This window comes from Suhomyces tanzawaensis, assembly GCF_001661415.1.
Source record: "Suhomyces tanzawaensis NRRL Y-17324 unplaced genomic scaffold CANTAscaffold_3, whole genome shotgun sequence".
Lineage (NCBI taxonomy): Eukaryota > Fungi > Ascomycota > Pichiomycetes > Serinales > Debaryomycetaceae > Suhomyces > Suhomyces tanzawaensis.
The window spans coordinates 1,251,030-1,270,113 of NW_017963638.1; the positions used below are offsets into that span (position 1 = coordinate 1,251,030).

Below are 19,084 nucleotides of genomic sequence, written 5' to 3' on the forward strand. Positions count from 1 at the left end.
CATTTGACCCTCTCCACACATCTGCTTTCCCACGGTATATCGTTGAGAACCCCTGTGTGACGCGGTTACGCTACTCTACCATGAAGTTCGAGTTGCCTTTAGACATGGTGCTAGTGGCAGACACCCCACAACGTCACATCACCTACAATGCACAAGAATCGGTAATGGATATCCTTGACCAGGACATAATACCACGGTCCCAGCCCTCCACAGGAATAGAGGAGGTGTTCCAAAAGATTCAAATCTCCATCAATATACATACTGAACAAAGGCTCGCACAATTAGAGCAAGCAGGTATGGACACAATACTTCCGTATCAGAATCGAATAGAGAACGCTAGAAATATGGGTCAATCAACCAGTGACTGGTTACACCAGAAGTTCCAGCGGGATCTCCAGCTGCAAGCATCGCAAGTTCAAGCGATAATTGAGGCAGAGAAGAAGAGTCTAGCGCTAGAACAGGAAAGAATCAGAGCAGAGCAGGAAAGAATACGGAAGCAATTGCAGGAAAAAATACGGAAACAAGAGGAAGAGCGCCGGAGAAAGGAAGAGGAGGATAGAAAGAGAGTCGAGGAGGAGAAAAAGAGGCTCGAAGAACAAAAAAAGAGGGCCGAAGAAGAAAGGAAAAAGGCTGAAGAGGAGAAAAGAAAAGCCGATGAAGCAAAAGTACAGGCAGACTTAGAAGAAAAGAGGAAGCTGGAACAAGCTGAAAAAGATCGTAAAGCTATGGAACAAGCCCAAAAAGATAAATTGGCAAGCCAGAAACTCTATAACGGTACCAATTTTGCATCAGTGGAGAAGGATTTCTTGGAATACAAGCAAGACATCACAGACATTAAGATGAATGTGGTTCGAAAGGTGGCATCTAATCCAGACTTGAAGAAAGCAGTATCACAATTGAAAAGAAAAATAAACCCCAAGTTCGGTCAATTGTCTCAATCTAACCGTCAATTCCAAAAAATAAATGACGAATTGATCAACTTAATCTTGACAGCCAAACCGCAGCCTTTGGCGTTCAACTGGATCTTGAACTTTGTGGCAAAAGCCATCGTGGATCAAGCTGAAACAGAAGTCATAGTGCAGCCTGCCGCTGCTCTCCCATTGGCTAGGCTTGCGATAAGCTTGTTGCAACAGTTTCCTGAACTTGAATACTATTTGAGTGCTAGATTTATAAAGAAATGTCCATTGATCATTGGGTTCACTAGAACGATTGATACCGAAGAGGGCAGATTACAAATGGGCTGGAGAAGACGAGAAAATAAATGGGAAGATGAAGTCAAATATGACGAAAGACTTTCTGGAATATGTACAGTGTGGGCCACCATGACAAGAATCCCCTCCAACATTTCCCAATCTTCATTGTATAGGTTGGACTCTTCATGGAGATTTTTAGCAAGATTGATGAATACTGATGCAAATCTATTGGCAAATGTTCACTTCTCTGTCGCTGCTAATTGGTGGGAGGCTACGGCGAAGGACTTCCTAAAAGCTTATGGGCACCAAGGTAATAAATTATTGCAAGTGTTAACGATGCCATTACTTGGTTCAGTGAGCGACAAGAGATTCCCAGCTGCTGCTCGACTTCTGATCTTAGGAGAAGAATGGTTCAACAATCGCAAGATACAAGGTATTCCAGAAATGACCGCTTAGGAATCACATGAAATAGCATATGTAAACATAAATCAAAGTATATTTAAACTATCAGACTTTATCATATTATTGTGTATTGACTTCCTAATCTTATTCAGTGAAAGTTGGTGTTCGGTGATCTAACCTGAGGGGAATTAGTAATAAAATCATTCAAAAGAATCATCATCCTCATCATCATCATCATTGTCATCAGAGTTCTCAATTTCGGAATCATCAGAGTCATGTTCTTCTGTGTAGCTCACTTTGTTAGTAGCCCTCAAGCTTTTTCGAGACGGCTCGGCAGCGATTTTCTTTGGTTTCGATGATGGCTTCCTCTCTACTTTAATTGGCTTGGACCTTTTCACTTTAACTTCGACCTCACTTGAAACACGCTTCTTTCCACCTGTACCTAATAATTTCCTTTTGATAACAACCCTTAATTGCAGTTGAATAAAATCGGGAATAAACACAGTGCTTACGATATTCTGGGCCTCCTTACTTGTTAACATAGGAGAATAAATATCTGTTGGAAGCTTGAGCTTTCCTGGCCAAGTTTGCATTGGCCAACTCTTATGATCGCTGTATTCTTTCAATGCAAATTGTGTTAGCTCTGCAATTCGATACAAGTTCAAAACTTGCTGTGGCAACGGAGCCTTGACATAAATCTCTGGATCAACAGTCGCATCTCTATGTTGTTTGACACGGCTTGCAAAATAATAGAGCAATGAAATATTTTCCTGATTGGCAATCAAACTAATGTAGTATATTAAGAACTTCAAGGCATAGTTGTAAGCTTGGTTAAAATTACCTTCATTGGCTCTTGGATCTTCGCTTGTTTCAGCACCAAGTAAAGACAAAAACTGCTCATGATGTGCAATCATGTGAATAACTCTTACCAAGGATTTTTCAAACATAATACTCTTCTTTGATTGCTGCCTTCTGTATAAGGATTGGATCCACATAGTAGAATTACCTTTCAATTCTGCAGACGGCTCACTAGCACTGAAAAAGGCAATGGAGAGAAACCGCTCTGAGATGAGCTCATTCACCAATTTCTTCTGTAGAGCAAACAAAAACTTGGATCTAACATTCTCATTGTGATCTGTCAACAAAAAGGTCAACCTTCTAAGAGTAGTAGGATGTATCATTTCACTGTAGATTGGAAACTTGGCTAATTTGAGTAAGTATAATCCTGCAGTAAGACGAATTTTCAGCTTATACAACTCTGGAGTTGGCCAACTAGATGAGTCCTTATTTATAATTTCTCCGCTGTTCCCAATAAATGATACTAGTAATTTGAGTACTGGTTGAGCATTACTGATTATGTCCTCCTTTTCTTTCTCTGTCAAAGACTTTTCAGTATTTGAGTTTTCCAAGCCGATCAATCGATTCACAAACATTCTTAATGCCAATAATTTTTCATACAAGGTTGAATGTATTTGGTAATCTTTATCTAGTTGATCATCATCTATCCACCCACCATCGTTGGATACTGCATCCTTATCAATCTGTCTATTCTTCAAGAAGACTTCCTTGATCAATAAAGACGTTAAGTCTCCTGTTTTTTCTTGTACCGATAATGGATCCACAAGGAAAAGTTCAGCGATAGTAGATAAATGAGTTGAGAATTTTGCATGTTCTAAATCCAATGGATAAATATTGTTCACAATCTCTGAGAAATAAAACTGGTTCTTGTCACTCAAACTTAAAATCTTTGTACTATACTTCGCTTCTCGTGGAGACCCATTCATAGCAATTTTCTTGAGCGTTTCTGTAAACTCGATATTTGTGGGAAACAACTCGGGATACTTCTTAATAAAATGATATATGACCCGCAACTGAAGTCCCTGAGGTGTTTCTGCATTAGATAAACTTTCACTGGAGTTCTCCTTGATGATCAAGTTTGTCAAAGCCTTAATATGAAACTTGAAAACATCAGGAATTGCAACAGATATATGTTCAAGAAGTTCATTCGCAGTGAGGTACCATTTGTTTCTTGGATCCTTGGAGTATCTAATTAGCTCCACCACATTCGATTTGTTGTATAAAAGAACTGAAGACCTCATCAAGAGCAATTTCATACTAGTGACCATATCCTTGACACTGACATTGTTTCTTTCATTTTCGAGTTTGATATTCTTTGGATCTCCCAATTTGTTCAACAATTCTTTCATCGAATTCCTCACAGTATTGTAGTCGGACTCGGTAGAAATGCAAATCTTAAGTAAGTAGATGAATCTTGACTTTTTCAATTGGTAAAACCTCTTGAGACAACTGTATGTATTCAAGTTTTCGGGGAAAGATACACAAATCCATTTGAGTATTTTGTCAACCTTTGTCAGAGGACTATCTCTCTCATCGGACCTGTTTTCAGCGGAGTTATTCTCTTTATCTTCCATAGTCAAACTGTTGAATTTGTTGTCAGATATTGTCTCGATAAAAGTCTGAACGACTTTTGATACTTGTTGTTGCCTCTTGTTGATTGCTATGAACGACTGTTTACCCTTAGCATCCAAACTTGAATAAAATTGCACAATTCTTTCGACTCTTTTACTCGAGCTAGACTCGGTGATTGGGAGTAAACTCTCGAATATACAGAAATCCACTGAGGCTGTAATATTCTTATCATTGATGTATATCAATGATAAAAGCTGATTCGGTATCACTTGTGTAATCAACTTTTCAAGCTCTGCTATTTCATTTTCCTCATGACTGCCGAAATCTATGACCTTATTAGAGTTGAGGGCTTCCATATAGTTGTTGTACAAAGATCCAAAGAATTTGACGACTTGATTCCGGATCTTTGGATTTTTCTCTCTTGTCAAATGGGTCAATGTATTCATAATATTCTTATTGCAAACCTTGGCTGTGAAAGATTCAAAAGGAATTTTGGAGATGCTAATACATGCTGCTTCTCGGACCCTTTCATCAGTATCAAGAATACATTTATACAAGCAATTTGTTAAAGATTGATTCACCTCTGTTGTAGTCGAAGTAAGAGAGTTCATGATTTGAGGAAATTGTTGAACCCATTTCGTACGCACCTGAGGTGAGATGTCTGTAGTTTTCTTTAACCAGTTAGTCCATGTATCTCTATGTGAAATGAAAAAGTTGACTTTTGAAGTGATTGTAGGGGCAATATAATTATTTGAAGAGCCAATCATTTTCCCTATAGTTTCAGTTGCTAATATTCTTACTCTCTCGTCATCTGCATTCAATTCATCGTCAATTAATGCCATCACTGAACTTAATAGCTCAGGGATATATTTCCAAATTTGAATGGAAAGTAGATGGATCTTTTGCAATTTATCTAGAGTATTGGTTATTCTTTTCTCTTTCGACTTCAGAGCATCACCCTCCTGGTCTATTGGTAGATTTGTAGTCTCATATAACATCTCAGAAAAATACTGAGCTACCAAGCGGGACATACGATCCAAATTATTCTCGCTGATATACATCGAAAAATTGAAGCCCGTATTTGAAATGTTTGAGTTTAAAGTGGAAGTTAATGCAGACTCCTGTGGGATTGGAGTTAAGAAGCGATTCAATATTAGTTTGAGTACGTCATGAGGAATCACCTCCGATTCCGATATGATTTCGGATAGAATATCACTGGCCAATGGTTCAAGTCTGGTGGGCAAATCTGTGGCGGACAATCCGTAGAAGGTATCAAACACTAGCTGAATTAAGGACTCTGCATCGGGCAAATCAGTAATAAGGATTGCAGATCTCACTTCTGCGAGACGTTTGAGGATGTAACACTGCTGCTGGAAATATGGATTCTCTGGATCGGCGAGTTTTTTGAATTGTTTGAAGAATGCCCTGAAAACTTCCGATAATTGTGCTGCAGTGAATGGGGCGTTAGGTGCATTGATTCTCAAGATATCTGATATCGCTGCACACACATATGCCTGTACACCCGAGTTCAGATGTGCCAAAAGCTTCTTGTTGACCAAGTCTTCCAGGACTTGTTTGTAATCATTCAAGTCCACCTTTTCCTGATCCACGGCAGAAAGCTCATCACTTAAGGCTTGCAATCTCACCAACAACTCTTTGGTGGATATTGGGTCCTTCACTGTGGAGATGATGGTTCTGGACTTATCTTGAGAACTGGTGTGAGGCCTTGATCTTGATCTAGTCATTGTAGGTGTTGGATGCTGTTGCAAAAGACGCGTTTAGACGCGATAAGTACTAGAACCACATTACAGGTTTTGCTGAAGGTTTCGCGGGTTACGCTCCCATTGCATGTTGGGTCACAAGTCTCGGCTGATTTGCAGGTTGAGGTGGGCTCCATATGAAGCCGTACGTTAGCTTCCACACCTTGTAGATCCACCTATCCATAGCCCCTAAACTTCACCGTTCAATTGATATCAAATAATGTCTCCTCAGTACGAAGTTTTTGATTTCTTGAAATTCAAGGACATTGTGGTCCATCGGTTGAAGTTCACCGTTCCTCTAGACTACGAATCACCCCAAGGAACGAAGATCTCCATTGCAGCTAGTGTAGTTCAGAAGTTTTCAGCTACACTCCATGCTGATAAGAAATTGAATCATTCCACTCTTTGCATTCCTGATGATGCAAAATTAATCTGCTATATCCAAGGTGGGCCAGGCTTTCCATGTGCTGTCCCTACAAGTAACAGCGGATACACCAAAGTCCTTCTTGATAAGGGATACTCGGTAGTATACCTTGACCAGAGAGGAACTGGTTTTAGTACCCCCTTGGAAGTGGGCACCATTAACAAGTATGTTGCACCAAAGGAGAATGAAACTGAAAACGAGTTGGCTGCAAGACAGCTTGAATTTGTATTGCACTTCAGAGCTGATTCCATAGTGGAAGATTTGGAGCACATAAGAAAGGATCTTTTGGGTGAAGCAAAATGGTCCCTCATAGGTCAGTCTTACGGTGGATTTACGAGCTTTACCTACTTGTCAAAGTACGCTGAGTTTGTCAAAGAGGTGTTCATTACTGGAGGTGTTCCTCCAATCGGATACACCTCGGATCAAGTTTATGAAGTTACTTATGATAGGACAAGAGAAAGGAATGAACATTACTATGCGAAGTATCCAGAAGATTCCAAAAAGGTTAGGGAGATTCTAACATACTTGGATAACCACAACACTAGGTTGCCAAATGGCGGTAATTTGAGCGTGGAAAGATTTCAACAACTAGGAATCAATTTTGGACACTTTGGAGGTACTGACTCCATCCATCAAATAGTGCTGAAGTTCTCCTACGAGTTGAAGCTTCTCGGTGGTCCATCTTACCACACCTTGAAGTCTATTCAGGACATGTCTTCCTTTGATACCAACATAATTTATGCTTTCTTCTTGGAAGCAATTTATTGCGATGGTAATGACTCAAAAACGTTGTTAACCAACTGGTCTGCTGATAGATTAAGGTATGCTCCAGGAAATGAGAAATTCGTGTTCAAGAAAGATGCTGAAGATGATCAAGTATACTTCTTTGGAGAGATGATTTACAAGTCTATCTATGACGATTTCACTGAATTGAGACCATTCAAGGCACTTGGGCAATTATTGCATTCCAATCAAAAATGGTCTAAGCTCTACGATCCAGAAGTCTTGAGCAAAATCACCTGGGAGAAGGTTCCGATCGTTGCTGCTACCTATGTGTATGACCAATATGTTGACTTTGATGTCACCAGACAAGTCAAAAAGAATATTTTCAAAAACAATGGTAACTTGAGACAATTCATCACCAGTGAATTCTTCCACGATGGAGTCAGAGCAGACCCAGAGAAAGTCATCGGTAAATTACATGATTTACTAGATGGCGAAGCTGACTAATTTCTACAAATGCATGTCAATGTATAAGGCCCCAACTAGGGTCAGTTACTTAACGAGTTATTTGCCAGGAATCAGGCTCGTGCAACGCTGTGAAATCCCGTATTAACAAACATTCGTACTTCTCTGTCTATGAATTACCAATATCGATATTTGCCATACCCTACAATGGTTTCATTAAATTTGTTCATATTTCATTATATTGGTTAAACGGAAACACTGATTGTAGTGCCACTATGTAGCAGCCAAGTAGTTACTTGGTACGAATCCCATCCTAAAATTTTCAGTGTTCTTACTGGAAGTCCTTCCTATTAACCAGTTCTTATCATCATTAATGTATAACGTATCAATGTTCTGAAAGTCACATACAATCTCAATGACATCACCCTTGGAAAACGACAAATCGCCTGGCTCTTTACCATCAAAATCATATTTCGCGATCAATTTCTTTCCACCGTTTGTAGTATCAAGTATTCTTCCAAAAAAATTGTTTATGCGATTAAGCTTATATGTGATTGAGGATGTTTTGTCAAATATATCTGAGTGGTATGGATGAATATCATGCTTTGGTTCGAGGTCAGGTATTGGTGCAACTTGTCTCTCATTTTTAGATCCATTATATATCCTTGTCAAATCCCTTTCTACCAAATTAGGAGTGGAATTTTGAATCAAAACCTCACTTGAAATTGAGGAGACCGAAGGGAAAGAAGAATCAGAAATAATTGATGAAGTATCATCTTCGTCTTCCTCTTCTAAATCCAATGGATCGTGAAACTGGGCATATTTTGGAACTGATGGAGATTGCACCCTAGATTGGGAATTTGGAATCGGAGGTAAAGGCGTAGTAACCTTGCTTGCTATAACCATTGGGAGGGGTTTTGTATTTGATCTCGGAGGTAATGGAGGTAAGGGTGGTGATGCAGGTGGTTTTGAAACTATAATATCATCAATGTCAACTTTTCTGGTTGGATGATAAGTTTCCGATCTATTCTTTTGTGGATCATTATACTCAAGGAAAGATTTCAAAGGATCCAAAGCAAGATAATCATTAAACACTCCATTTGTATGGTCTTTGGGCTTAACCTTGTGTGCTCTTTCGGTGACAGTTTGGCTCACTTTGTTCCACATCTTGGTAGCTGACAGTGTCTTATCCTTCTCGTCAATTTCCTTGTTTATAAGATCAGGATTTTTCGAATTAATGGCGCCAATGAATGATTCGATTTGTAATCTGGTTCCAGTTATTGCTGACTCCCACTTATTTGCAATAGCCTCGTACGATTGTAAATCACCATTATCACCAGCTAAGAACCCATGATATGTGGAGAAATGTTTTAACCTTTTAGAAACTTCCTCCAAAGTATGCAATTGTTGACAAATGACTAACTTGGTCAAATCTTCTATAAACTCATCCAAAAATGTAAGTACGTGGGGTAATATGGTTTTCAACTTGTTATCCAATATTTCAAATGAGTCATACTGACTTTTGAGTTTTGAGTCTAAAGAGTTTAGCTTCTCGTGCTCCTTTTCGTCCAACGGAATGTTCTTCTTTTGAAGCTTGTCCACCTTATGATGGGTTCTATTGTAGTCCAATTGTTTGACCTGTCTCTTTTTAATGAGCTTCAATGTATCCTTGAGATATGAGTTCATTTGGTCGACTCTCATCTTCACCTGTTGGACGTGGATATCCCAGTCCTTCTTCACTTTGAAGCTCAACAGCTCAATAGTGGAGCGATAGTTGAGCAATTCCTCATTGACACTGGAAATCAATAGCTCCCGTTCTTTGGGATGTACCAATGGCACTTCCAGCTCAGCAGAGTACTTGTCAAAGTCCTCGTAGAATTGCTCAATTCCCTTGAAATGTAATGATGATTCGCCTAGCAACCTGAGGAATAAGTCAACCAACTTGAGGTTCAGCTTAAACAAGCGCGGCCAGTAGCTGAGACCGATACGCTTGGTTTGGTTCTTGATAAAACTGAGACCCTTGACACACTTTTCGATGTCATGCTTATAGTGGTCTATGAGCTCATCATCCTTGTTGAAGTCAGAATTGAAGGTGATTTTGTCTTTGACATTGTGGGTAGCGATCTTAAGGTTATCCTTGAGGTCAGAAGATGCCTTGGAGATACGGTTCATCACTTCAATTGGTCATGCAATATGTGGTAAGATTCGTAGTGCTGGACTGGTGGAGATGCTTGACTGCGGTTAGGACGGTATGGGCAAGTGTATCAGAAGCAGCTTGCACACAAAATTCCGCAAAGTATGTAAATGTCAATACAATGGTAGCCCAAGTCCCTAGCTGTGGAATTTGTGCTTACAATCGCTGGTGTGTCGTGATCTCATGATATTCACCGGAAGGGAAGTTCGGAACTATTCGCGCATGTTGTGCACGGGATAGCATCCGCATCCGAGCCCAAAGTAAATCCGAGCCTAGTAACACAAGTTACTGAGCAGGTGTAAGTGTAATCGGCTGTTACGGATGGGTGATGAGAGCTGTTCTGGTGGTGACCCGGGGTGGCGAAGCAAGGATGAAGCCTACCTTCTCACCAGATAGGAAGCGGATAGGTCCCTACGTTATGATAGGAATAATATGAGAGCTAGCAGCAAGATGAGTTACCCTATTAATTAGATGTTTAGCCTATGAATTTGCTTTTAGTAGTGAGAGTTGTAGTACGGGACAGCGCTTCTATGATCAGAGGATGGGTTCTCTCATTTCACTTTATATTTTTGATTGAGCACTAGTAAGATCAGGGAATATTTGGATGAGAAATAGGAAACATAATTGATGTGTTCTGTTTCTATAATCTGTTCTTCTTGAGCTAAGGGGTGACCTGGCTCAAACGCGTGTGGCCAGATGGATTCAGCTCTATTCCACTTTGAAAAGCCACATACTACGGAATCAAAAAAAATCTTATTCTCTGCATTGATTTAAATGCCAGACGTGATGAATTCCCTACAGAAACACAGTTGTATGCTTGTAAGGGCTCCAATATACTTACTGAAAGGTAAACTACCCTGTCAGTTAAGAGAAGAGTTAGCTTCCTTAACTAATGCTGAAAATATAGAGCACTTTTCACTGTTGGATATATCTAGTCTTTAGAAGTATTTATACTACCTAATTCCTACAAATAGGAGTTTCAAAATTTTTCACCAAGCTAAAGCAGACCAGTTGGTTTCCCAGCTTTATCTTTCAACAAGTTTCCGATATAGTGTAACGGCTAGCACGGTTCGCTTTCACCGAGCAGACCCGGGTTCGACTCCCGGTATCGGAATTTTCTTTTTTGTGCTGGCTGCTCAATCAGCCGCATTCTTACCCCAGCTTTTTTTATGGTGGTCACGACTATTCCATCAATACAATTGTGCCCCTTACAAATGCGGCAGCACCATTGCATCAATGCCTACGTAACTGGTGGCCCAACATCCTCAATATCCATGCCCCAGCAACTCCGACAATAACTGCAAAAACAGCAACACTAGCCTGTCCCATTTGCCACGCTTAGTGATGTCAGCGCTGGCTATGACGCCACACGACAGCACATGGACTGCATTCACTACATGCAGGGAACTATAAGTAATTGTCAGCCCAGTTGCAGCAAAGGTTGCTGTGCCGTCATAGGAGCCTCACCTCCACCTGAATCTCAGAAACTATAAATATGCAGACATTTCTCTAGTTATACATCAATTATCAATTCTTACACATAATGCCAGGAGAACCACACAAGATTTTTTACAAGGGTAACGAAAACGACTTCATCATATTTGTTGAAGATGTGAATTTGCTCGAGAAATTTAAGAAGGGTGACACCACCATTCCATTGATCGACTTGGTCTCTATCTACAAGATCTTCACGAACAGACAAGGTGGTTCCGAAGGTGTCTTGGACGAAGCCTCCAAGGCCGAATTGCAAAACGAGTTTGGCAAGGTTGACAACGACGAAATCATCAAAAAGATCTTGAGAGAAGGTTCTGACAAGCAAGGATCTTCGATCAGTCATGGCTCGAGCAGTCATAATGACTCAATTGGTGCTGGAGCTACAGGTAATTAGAAGTTTAGCATGATTCACTGTGACGAATTCAGTGAAATATACGTTTAGCACAAAATTTTCGTAGATTAAAAGCAAAAAGACAATAGACAAGCTACGCAATGCTGCTGCTGTACCCGAAAGCACCTAATATTTGTTCCCTAATCGACCTTCTTCGAACAGTCAATTCAGCAGTAGAAATCACAACGTCATCGAACGACTCATTTTTCAGGTGTGGAACTCTAATTGTATCAACCGACTCATTGGACTTTGGGTTCCCGCCCTGAGATTTTGTTGGCGCACACCGATAAGCACTTGACTCACTACACACTATACCAAGTACAGGGTGACCAAACCGAAGGAGTTCATTGCTCCAGACATCTCTTAGCAAATGCTCACATTCTAATCTGAGTTTTTTTCTTATTAGAACATACCATTTACCATCATATTGGGTGGCTGCGAATTCTCTATTTTTGTCAAATATTCTCAAAATTTCACTTTTCTCCCAATCAACAACTATTCGAATGTGTTTCCAATCTTGATAGTAACATTGCTGTTTCTGAACATTATTAGCCTTAAAATCAGAAACATCGCATGGCTGAATAGAGGGGTACTTCATAAGATATTCAAAGCTATCATTGAAGGTAAGCTTGTTTGGTCCATGAACAACCTCGACCATTATTGTGAGGTAGGTGAGCCAAACATGGTACTCTTGCATGGTGCAAAAAGTGAATAGTATTTCAAAATGACAATTGCTTTCCTCAAATATCAACTTTATTACCCACGGGTATAGACTGAATAACCCTCCATCATTATCCGTAGATAACTGACATCGAGCCATCGAAATTATGAAAAGCGGCTGAACTGCTCCACGCCACTTCAGTTTTCTCTTTTTGGTTTCTGCAAGTATCAAATGCCCTTTGAATAGAAAACTGGCACACATAGCAGATTCAATCAGGTTATTAGCAAACCAAACTATATGAATGGCACCACATAGAATTAAAGGACCGAAGAAGGATGGAGTAATTTGTGATCCACTGAACATTACATTTGTAAACTCTAGCAAGCGGCTGATATGAGAAGTTGGCTCTTCTTTAAGTAAATTAGACGAATCATTTACCCTTCCTAGTTTGTATTTTACTTCTTCTAGACTCTGCCCTATTCTTTCCAGATCCTTTGGTGCATACCGTGAAATATTGTCAAGTAACAATCTGTATTTGCCAATCCTGGCAATAGGCTTCTGCATAAGTGATTCAAATGACAAATCCAGCCGTTTGGTCGAGGGCTGTATTGCTTCTAGATATCTACCTAACGCTTTTGTCCATCGAACATCTAGCTCAACGCTTTGGGTGGGATACTTTGAATTGTCCTCCATATGTTTCATGAACAATTTATGCACATTGTAATATTCATCAGAAAGAAAGGGGTCCAAAGCTACTTCTCCCACTAGAGTAGTTAAGCTTACTGCACAATCACTAATTGTTGGGCTGGATCTCCTCATTTCATGCATCGAACGAAGTACTTGCTCATGATGCTTAACAAGTTCGTGCAAGACGGTATTAAAGTAGAGAAATGGGGTGCCTAGTTCTCGTCTCTCGTCAATGATAGGGTCGATATAGAATGCCCTCAAGAGCTTCATAGACACTAAAAAAACTTCTTCACTTTCCACTAATTCGTCGACAAGATTTTGGAGATGATGTAGCTCGGTACCATCCTCAAGGGCAGGCGAAAATCCAATAATAGGATACGGGGAGTTCAATTCAGAAGCGTAGTCCAATGTAGCAGAATACTCCAATGCATTCTCTTCCAAATCAACACTGATGATTATTTTTTGTCTTCTACGATATGCTCTTATCCTTCGTTTTCTTGGATATTCAAGATCACTTATTGCCGCTCGGTCTTTGATAAGTAACTCGAGTACACCATCATCAATAATTTTAGTAATTTTTTCATCTCCATGATTATTATCAAACGGAAAATTGGTGTTCCCATCAAAATAAATGCTTTCTGACCCCAGGCTCGAATTCTTTTCCGTGATTAGTTCATTCTTGTTTGCCTCGAACGAAAACTCACTTCTCACGTCAAAATAGATGCTTTCTTCCTCTGAGCTCGTTTCAACTAAGTCTTCATCTGACACTGCCGGAATTTTTAGCATGCTAGCAGTTTTGGTCTTGTCAGGAACCGCTTGCTTCCACTCCTCATAGCCGAGTCCATTTGTTCTGCGGGAAAAGAGCTCAGGTTTTAGTTCGATCTTGGGATCCAAATCACTGGCATTGATGTCCGTACGGTTTTCATCTTCGAGGATGATGGTGCTTGAACCAACGGATATGTCCAAAGATAGTTCAGCAGCTTCTTTCATTCTTAGTGTACTTAAGTTCAATTTTGCATCCACAAACGCAACCATTCGCGCCGTATTAATATGACTCCTTCAATCCAAATATTTCTAAAGTGCAATGAGTTCGAGAGCGTTAAAGAGGTTAGAAAGGCAGAAGCAACAAGCGCTCGGCTTAGGTGATGAGTCCGAACAAGAAGAAGTCGTTGAAGAAACGTCTAATCCAAAGTTCAATGCATTTGCGTTGTTGAAAGGAGATGATGACGATGATGATGAGGACGAGGAAGTGGAACAGCATGAAGTGATTGAAAAGTCAACGGAGACACAGCAAGCTTCAAAGCCTGATACAAAAACCAAGGGTAAGAAGTCGAAGAAGAACAAGAAGGCCAAGAAGAAGACCGAGGATGTCGATAGTGATGAGGAGCTTGATCGTTTCCTCGCCGAGATCAAAGCAAAGGACTTGAGCAAAGAATCCAAAGACGTAACCCCTTCAGAATCCGAGCCTGCTGAGGATGAGTATGATTTTGAAGAGGAGTTGGACATGGTTTCCGAGCCAGTAAAGGAGTTTGACTCTAATTTCAAGTTCTTTACGTCTCATCGTCTCAAGCAATCGTTACCATTGTTATCTATTCCTTCCGTGAAAGACTTGGATCCCGACCAAGAGTTCCGTAACTTGTTTGGTAACCTCAGTCTTGATACGATTGAAGACGCAAATACAACTACTTCGTTGGCCATTTCTCCAGAGTTACTCGAGCAATTCAGAAAATTAGCAAGACTTACGAGAGGATGGGGCGGAAAAGACCGAAGAGGTATTCCGGGAACGACAAGAAAGCTTTTGTTGACAAGGATCAGAGATGATTGGCTTCCCACTGCCCAAAAGTTGATGGACGCTAAAGAATTGAGGCAAGACGAGGTGCTAAAGTACCTTGAATACAAAGAAGACAGTGCTACTATTGAAGAGTTAGAGTTTAAGCTCAAGAAGGAGTATAAGTTAGGGGTGAGATATTTCCGTTTTGACAAATTGAATAACATCCAACAGAGAGTGGCTAACACCAGGTTTTATGCTTCAGTGGTTATGACTCCGGACCCGGAATCCTTGATGCATCTTTTACAACAATATCCCTACCATCCGGAAACCTTACTTCAAGTCGCTATGGTTTTGTTGAGACAAGGAAGCGAAAAGTCCACCAGTATTTCCTTAATCGAAAAGGCATTGTTCGTTTTCGATCGTTCACTTCAAAAGAGAATGCACGAATTATTGTTGGAAGGAAAATCAGAGCTTATAAGATTGCCTTACGAGGGATTTTTAAACAGACAGTTTTATTTATGCTTGTTCAGGTACATAATAGGCTTGGGAGAGAGAAGAACTTTCTTCACTGCTTTATCCTACTGCAAATTTCTACTTTCGCTCTCTCCTGCAGAGGATCCACTCGGTGTTCGTTATTTCATCGATTTTTATGCAATAATGAGTGAAGAGTATAAGTTCTTGACCAGATTTGCTCAGTCGCCATTGTGTGTTACATACGAAAAATGGCTCACTCCAGGAATTGCATATTCCACAGTTTTGGCATACTTGAAAATGGACGACAAGGAGAATGCAAAGAAACTGTTAAGGACTGCTTATACATACCATCCATATACCGGTCTCAAGTTGCTCGAGTTGATAGGATTGTCGGCTTCCTTGCCAATTAAAGAAAGCACATTGAAGCCAACTCATGATGTGATCGTTGCTGCCGAAACATATTTGGTGAGAGCTGGATTATTGTGGGATGAGCAATCCTCTAGACAATTTTTACACGATGAGCTTACCGAATTGTTTCAAACCCAAAATCAAAAAGCAAAGAGTTCCATATATGAGCTTTTGGGGTTCAACTCAGCTCCTGATCAACCAGACATTCCTATTAACTTGATAAGATTTGCAATCCTCTCAGGTGAAAGTAAAATCATGGCAAGACTTCCCCAACAGGTCTGGAATGAAAATGCTTTCGAGTACGACGCATTGCCTCCAAACGACACCACAGTGCAATATAACGAGTTTACTGGAGTTGCCAACGGATCATCTGTCGTTGATTCTATGATCGACTATGTTGATCATAACCTATTGGGTACAATCATACAATCAAGAACTGACGAGGGTCAATTTGAGGAAATGGTGAGACAATTACAAGAAGAAGAAGAGAACTAAAAGTGGAATTCCAAGCAAGCGTTTTGTCTTTCAGGAATAATGGAACGGGCGAAGAATTCAGGCCAGAGTATGCATTGACTATCATGTACTCTACAGTAAGGAGTGAGCAAAGGGGTTTACTAGATCCGCTACGAGAGGTGATTATGAAGATCGGCTTGTACATTCTTGAACAAAAATGAATTATTTAAGCAAACAACGCAGATGATTCTCGTCCTTGGAGAAGCAAGATAGTCCAAGTGTCAAAATCATGTAACGAAGACAACAAGATTTACGTTCCTGATATCAACAGCGTAATATGGCCCCGTACTCCCTTATGTTTGTATGAGAGTCCTCTAGCATTAGCCAACGTACCACTAAGCATAGTTAAAATAAATAGAGGACACTTAGTATCGTAGAATTCAGGTTTTAGTTTTAAGCAAATTCACGAGCGTAATTTTGGCTACGGGATTTGATCACTACCCGAACCCATAGGCTATGCTACGATGACAAGTTAGTTTTCCTCAGTGCCAGCATGTACTTAGCATATGCCTGAACTCTTCACGGCTCTAGACACAACTAGATCGGAATTCAATGCTGGTTCATTCGTTCTCTTTCGAATGTCCCCAAAAATCCGTAGTCGCTAATTGGCATTTGTTCGCAGTACAAGAATAAGATGAATTGCTCGCAAACTCCCAATCTAACTGCAACCATGATTGATATCGACCTTAAGTTTCATCAATGGCAATGGCAGTACCAGATTTCCACCACATTCTTCGTGTGTGTGATTGTACCCAGCTTGTACTACATCTACTCGAAGTACATCACTAACCTGCCCAACAAATACAACAAGCTTGAGGAACCCATTAAGCTCATGATCCCCATACCACCAGAGGCCAAGAAGAATTGGAAGGGGCGCAGGTTGTATCCCTTGTCCATACGTTCCACTGATCCCACCCAAATCCAGAGCTTCTGTCCAGCTACTGGACAGTATTTGGGAACCTTCCATGCTCAAACTAAGGACGAAATGAACGAGACCATCCAAAAAGCAAAAGAAGCCCAAAAGCAATGGGCCAAATCCTCATTCATTGTTAGAAGAAAATTGTTAAAGACATTGAATCGGTTCATACTTGACAACCAGGAAGATATCACTAGAATCGCATGTCGTGACAGTGGAAAGACCAAGTTGGATGCAATGATGGGTGAAATATTTGTTACCTTGGAGAAAATCAACTGGATAATCAACCACGGAGAACAGACCCTTAGGCCTTCTAAGAGGTATGGTCCTTCGAATCTTTTGTTAGGAATGATGAAAAATGCAGAAGTGAGATACGAGCCATTGGGGGTGGTTGCTGCGTTGGTATCTTGGAATTACCCATTTCACAACTTGATTGGACCAATTTTGGCGGCTTTGTTCACCGGGAACTCAATTGTGGTAAAGTGTTCTGAGCAGGTGATCTGGTCTTCGAAATGGTTTGTCGATATGATTAAAACTGTTCTTAAACTGTTGGATCTCAACGAGGATTTGGTTCAATTGGTAGTATGTTTTCCAGAAGATGCAGACTATTTCACAAGTCACCCTGATTTGTCTCACATTACTTTCATTGGATCCAAACCTATTGCTCATAAAGTATTGGAGAGTGCGTCTAAAGAATTAATTCCATGCGTCGTTGAATTAGGAGGCAAAGACGCATTTATCGTGTTGGATGACGTGAAGAACTTGAACGATTTGTCGTCGATTATTATGAGAGGGACATATCAATCTTCAGGTCAAAATTGTATTGGTATTGAAAGAGTTATCTGTTTGCCTAAATCGTATGAAAAACTAGTTGAGATTTTGTCAGAGAGGGTGAAGACATTAAGGTTGGGATCTGATATAGATCAGCTAGATGAGATTGATATGGGAGCGATGATTTCCAACAATAGGTTTGAAAGATTGCAAGAATTGGTAGACGACGCGGTCAAGAATGGTGCCCGGTTACTTCACGGTGGTAAGCCTTACCAACATCCAAATTACCCTCAAGGTAGCTACTTTGAACCAACTTTGTTGGTAGATGTTACCCCTCAGATGCAGATTTTTCACGAAGAAGTCTTTGGACCTATTCTTACCATGATTAAGGCCACAGACATCGATGATGCTGTGGAGCTCGCAAATGGTTGCGAGTTTGGGTTGGGGAATTCAGTCTTTGGAGCAGATTTCAGTGTCATAAATGACATTGCCAACAGATTGGATAGTGGAAATGTTGCCTTGAACGACTTTGCTACTTATTATGTGGCTCAATTGCCATTTGGTGGGGTCAAAAAGTCTGGTTATGGAAAGTTTGGAGGAGAAGAAGGTTTGATTGGATTATGTAAGGTCAAATCAGTAGTGATGGATAAGCCGTTGTTGAGATTACTCGGAGTGGCAACTAGCATACCGCCGGTATTGGACTATCCAATCAAGGACGATAAGAAGGCATGGGGATTCATCACCAGCTTGAATATAGTTGGGTATGATTTCAGAATTTGGAATGTCATCAAGGGCTTCAAAAAGTTGGCCAGGGGTGGCCGGTGATTCTGGCAGGAACCGAACTTTAGTATAAGTCAATAGGTACAAGTTTCTACAACTAAATACTAAATCAAACTGTATATAATTAAACTATAAAAATAGATAGAGTTATTTGAGTATCTAAGGAGGACCCGATTCCATCGATTAGCCCATAGAATTAAAATGCGCTTATTGACTAGCATTGATGTGTAATTCTGGAGTTGGGTTGAGGGTGGCATCGACCAACAACTTAACAACTGAAGATTTCTTTTCAGCGTACTTGGATTTGATGTCTTGCAATTCCTTTTCGACTTGGGTGTCAGCATCCTTACTGATGGAGTCGTTCAATCCAGCATGGTCATCTTCGTACTTCTTCAACTCAGATTCCTTTTGTTTCTTGTATTCATCGATTTCAGATTGGGCGTCGGCCTTGGCAGACTTCAATCTGTTGGTTCTGTACTTTCTTGCTTCGTTGACAATCTCAGCAGCTTCTTTTTCAGTCTTCAACAATGATTGGATTCCAGATGACATTTTGGTTAGATGGGTTGGTTTACACGGGGGACGGTGAATTTCCAGTTATCGGCGAGCGGGTCAACGTGTCACGTGAAA

At 40.4% G+C, this 19,084-nt stretch overlaps 9 protein-coding genes and 1 non-coding gene across 10 annotated transcripts; 6 read left to right on the forward strand and 4 right to left on the reverse strand.

Annotated features, from left to right (window-relative positions):
* Positions 1–3: 3 nt before the first annotated feature.
* GLE1 (nucleoporin) lies at positions 4–1,707 on the forward strand. The gene has a single exon (XM_020207555.1). The coding sequence runs from the start codon at positions 81–83 to the stop codon at positions 1,647–1,649; it is 1,569 nt and encodes a 522-aa protein (XP_020065261.1). The 5' UTR covers positions 4–80; the 3' UTR covers positions 1,650–1,707.
* An 88-nt stretch (positions 1,708–1,795) lies between these two features.
* Positions 1,796–5,770, reverse strand: PDS5 (Pds5p; the record flags this gene model as incomplete). Its single annotated transcript, XM_020210765.1, has 1 exon — positions 1,796–5,770. The coding sequence occupies one exon, from the start codon at positions 5,768–5,770 to the stop codon at positions 1,796–1,798; it is 3,975 nt and encodes a 1,324-aa protein (XP_020065262.1).
* Positions 5,771–6,005: 235 nt separating this feature from the next.
* On the forward strand, positions 6,006–7,439 carry CANTADRAFT_5809 (uncharacterized protein; the record flags this gene model as incomplete). Its single annotated transcript, XM_020210766.1, has 1 exon — positions 6,006–7,439. One exon carries the CDS (start codon positions 6,006–6,008, stop codon positions 7,437–7,439), a length of 1,434 nt encoding a protein of 477 aa, XP_020065263.1.
* Positions 7,440–7,670: 231 nt separating this feature from the next.
* Positions 7,671–9,569, reverse strand: CANTADRAFT_5810 (uncharacterized protein; the record flags this gene model as incomplete). The annotated part of the gene is made up of 1 exon (XM_020210767.1): positions 7,671–9,569. The coding sequence occupies one exon, from the start codon at positions 9,567–9,569 to the stop codon at positions 7,671–7,673; it is 1,899 nt and encodes a 632-aa protein (XP_020065264.1).
* A 1,064-nt stretch (positions 9,570–10,633) lies between these two features.
* Positions 10,634–10,705, forward strand: CANTADRAFT_t95. Its single transcript has one exon. It is a non-coding gene; the product is annotated as a tRNA-Glu (tRNA).
* Positions 10,706–10,806: 101 nt separating this feature from the next.
* CANTADRAFT_25852 (uncharacterized protein) lies at positions 10,807–11,534 on the forward strand. Its single transcript, XM_020207556.1, has one exon. It carries the CDS (start codon positions 11,135–11,137, stop codon positions 11,477–11,479), a length of 345 nt encoding a protein of 114 aa, XP_020065265.1. The 5' UTR covers positions 10,807–11,134; the 3' UTR covers positions 11,480–11,534.
* Positions 11,535–11,963: 429 nt separating this feature from the next.
* CANTADRAFT_32543 (uncharacterized protein) lies at positions 11,964–13,217 on the reverse strand (the record flags this gene model as incomplete). Its single annotated transcript, XM_020208460.1, has 1 exon — positions 11,964–13,217. A coding segment is annotated over one exon (1,254 nt), but the record flags the coding sequence as incomplete, so codon positions are not given.
* Positions 13,218–13,908: 691 nt separating this feature from the next.
* Positions 13,909–15,972, forward strand: CANTADRAFT_50628 (uncharacterized protein; the record flags this gene model as incomplete). The annotated part of the gene is made up of 1 exon (XM_020209849.1): positions 13,909–15,972. One exon carries the CDS (start codon positions 13,909–13,911, stop codon positions 15,970–15,972), a length of 2,064 nt encoding a protein of 687 aa, XP_020065267.1.
* A 688-nt stretch (positions 15,973–16,660) lies between these two features.
* Positions 16,661–18,502, forward strand: MSC7 (meiotic recombination directing protein; the record flags this gene model as incomplete). The annotated part of the gene is made up of 1 exon (XM_020209782.1): positions 16,661–18,502. The coding sequence occupies one exon, from the start codon at positions 16,661–16,663 to the stop codon at positions 18,500–18,502; it is 1,842 nt and encodes a 613-aa protein (XP_020065268.1).
* A 162-nt stretch (positions 18,503–18,664) lies between these two features.
* VMA10 (H(+)-transporting V1 sector ATPase subunit G) lies at positions 18,665–19,006 on the reverse strand (the record flags this gene model as incomplete). The annotated part of the gene is made up of 1 exon (XM_020209633.1): positions 18,665–19,006. The coding sequence occupies one exon, from the start codon at positions 19,004–19,006 to the stop codon at positions 18,665–18,667; it is 342 nt and encodes a 113-aa protein (XP_020065269.1).
* Positions 19,007–19,084: the final 78 nt, after the last annotated feature.

Bases quoted from the DNA above. Each gene is read 5' to 3' on its own strand.
- GLE1 (XM_020207555.1), top strand. From the start codon at position 81: ATGAAGTTCGAGTTGCCTTTAGACATGGTGCTAGTGGCAGACACCCCA.
- CANTADRAFT_25852 (XM_020207556.1), top strand. From the start codon at position 11,135: ATGCCAGGAGAACCACACAAGATTTTTTACAAGGGTAACGAAAACGAC.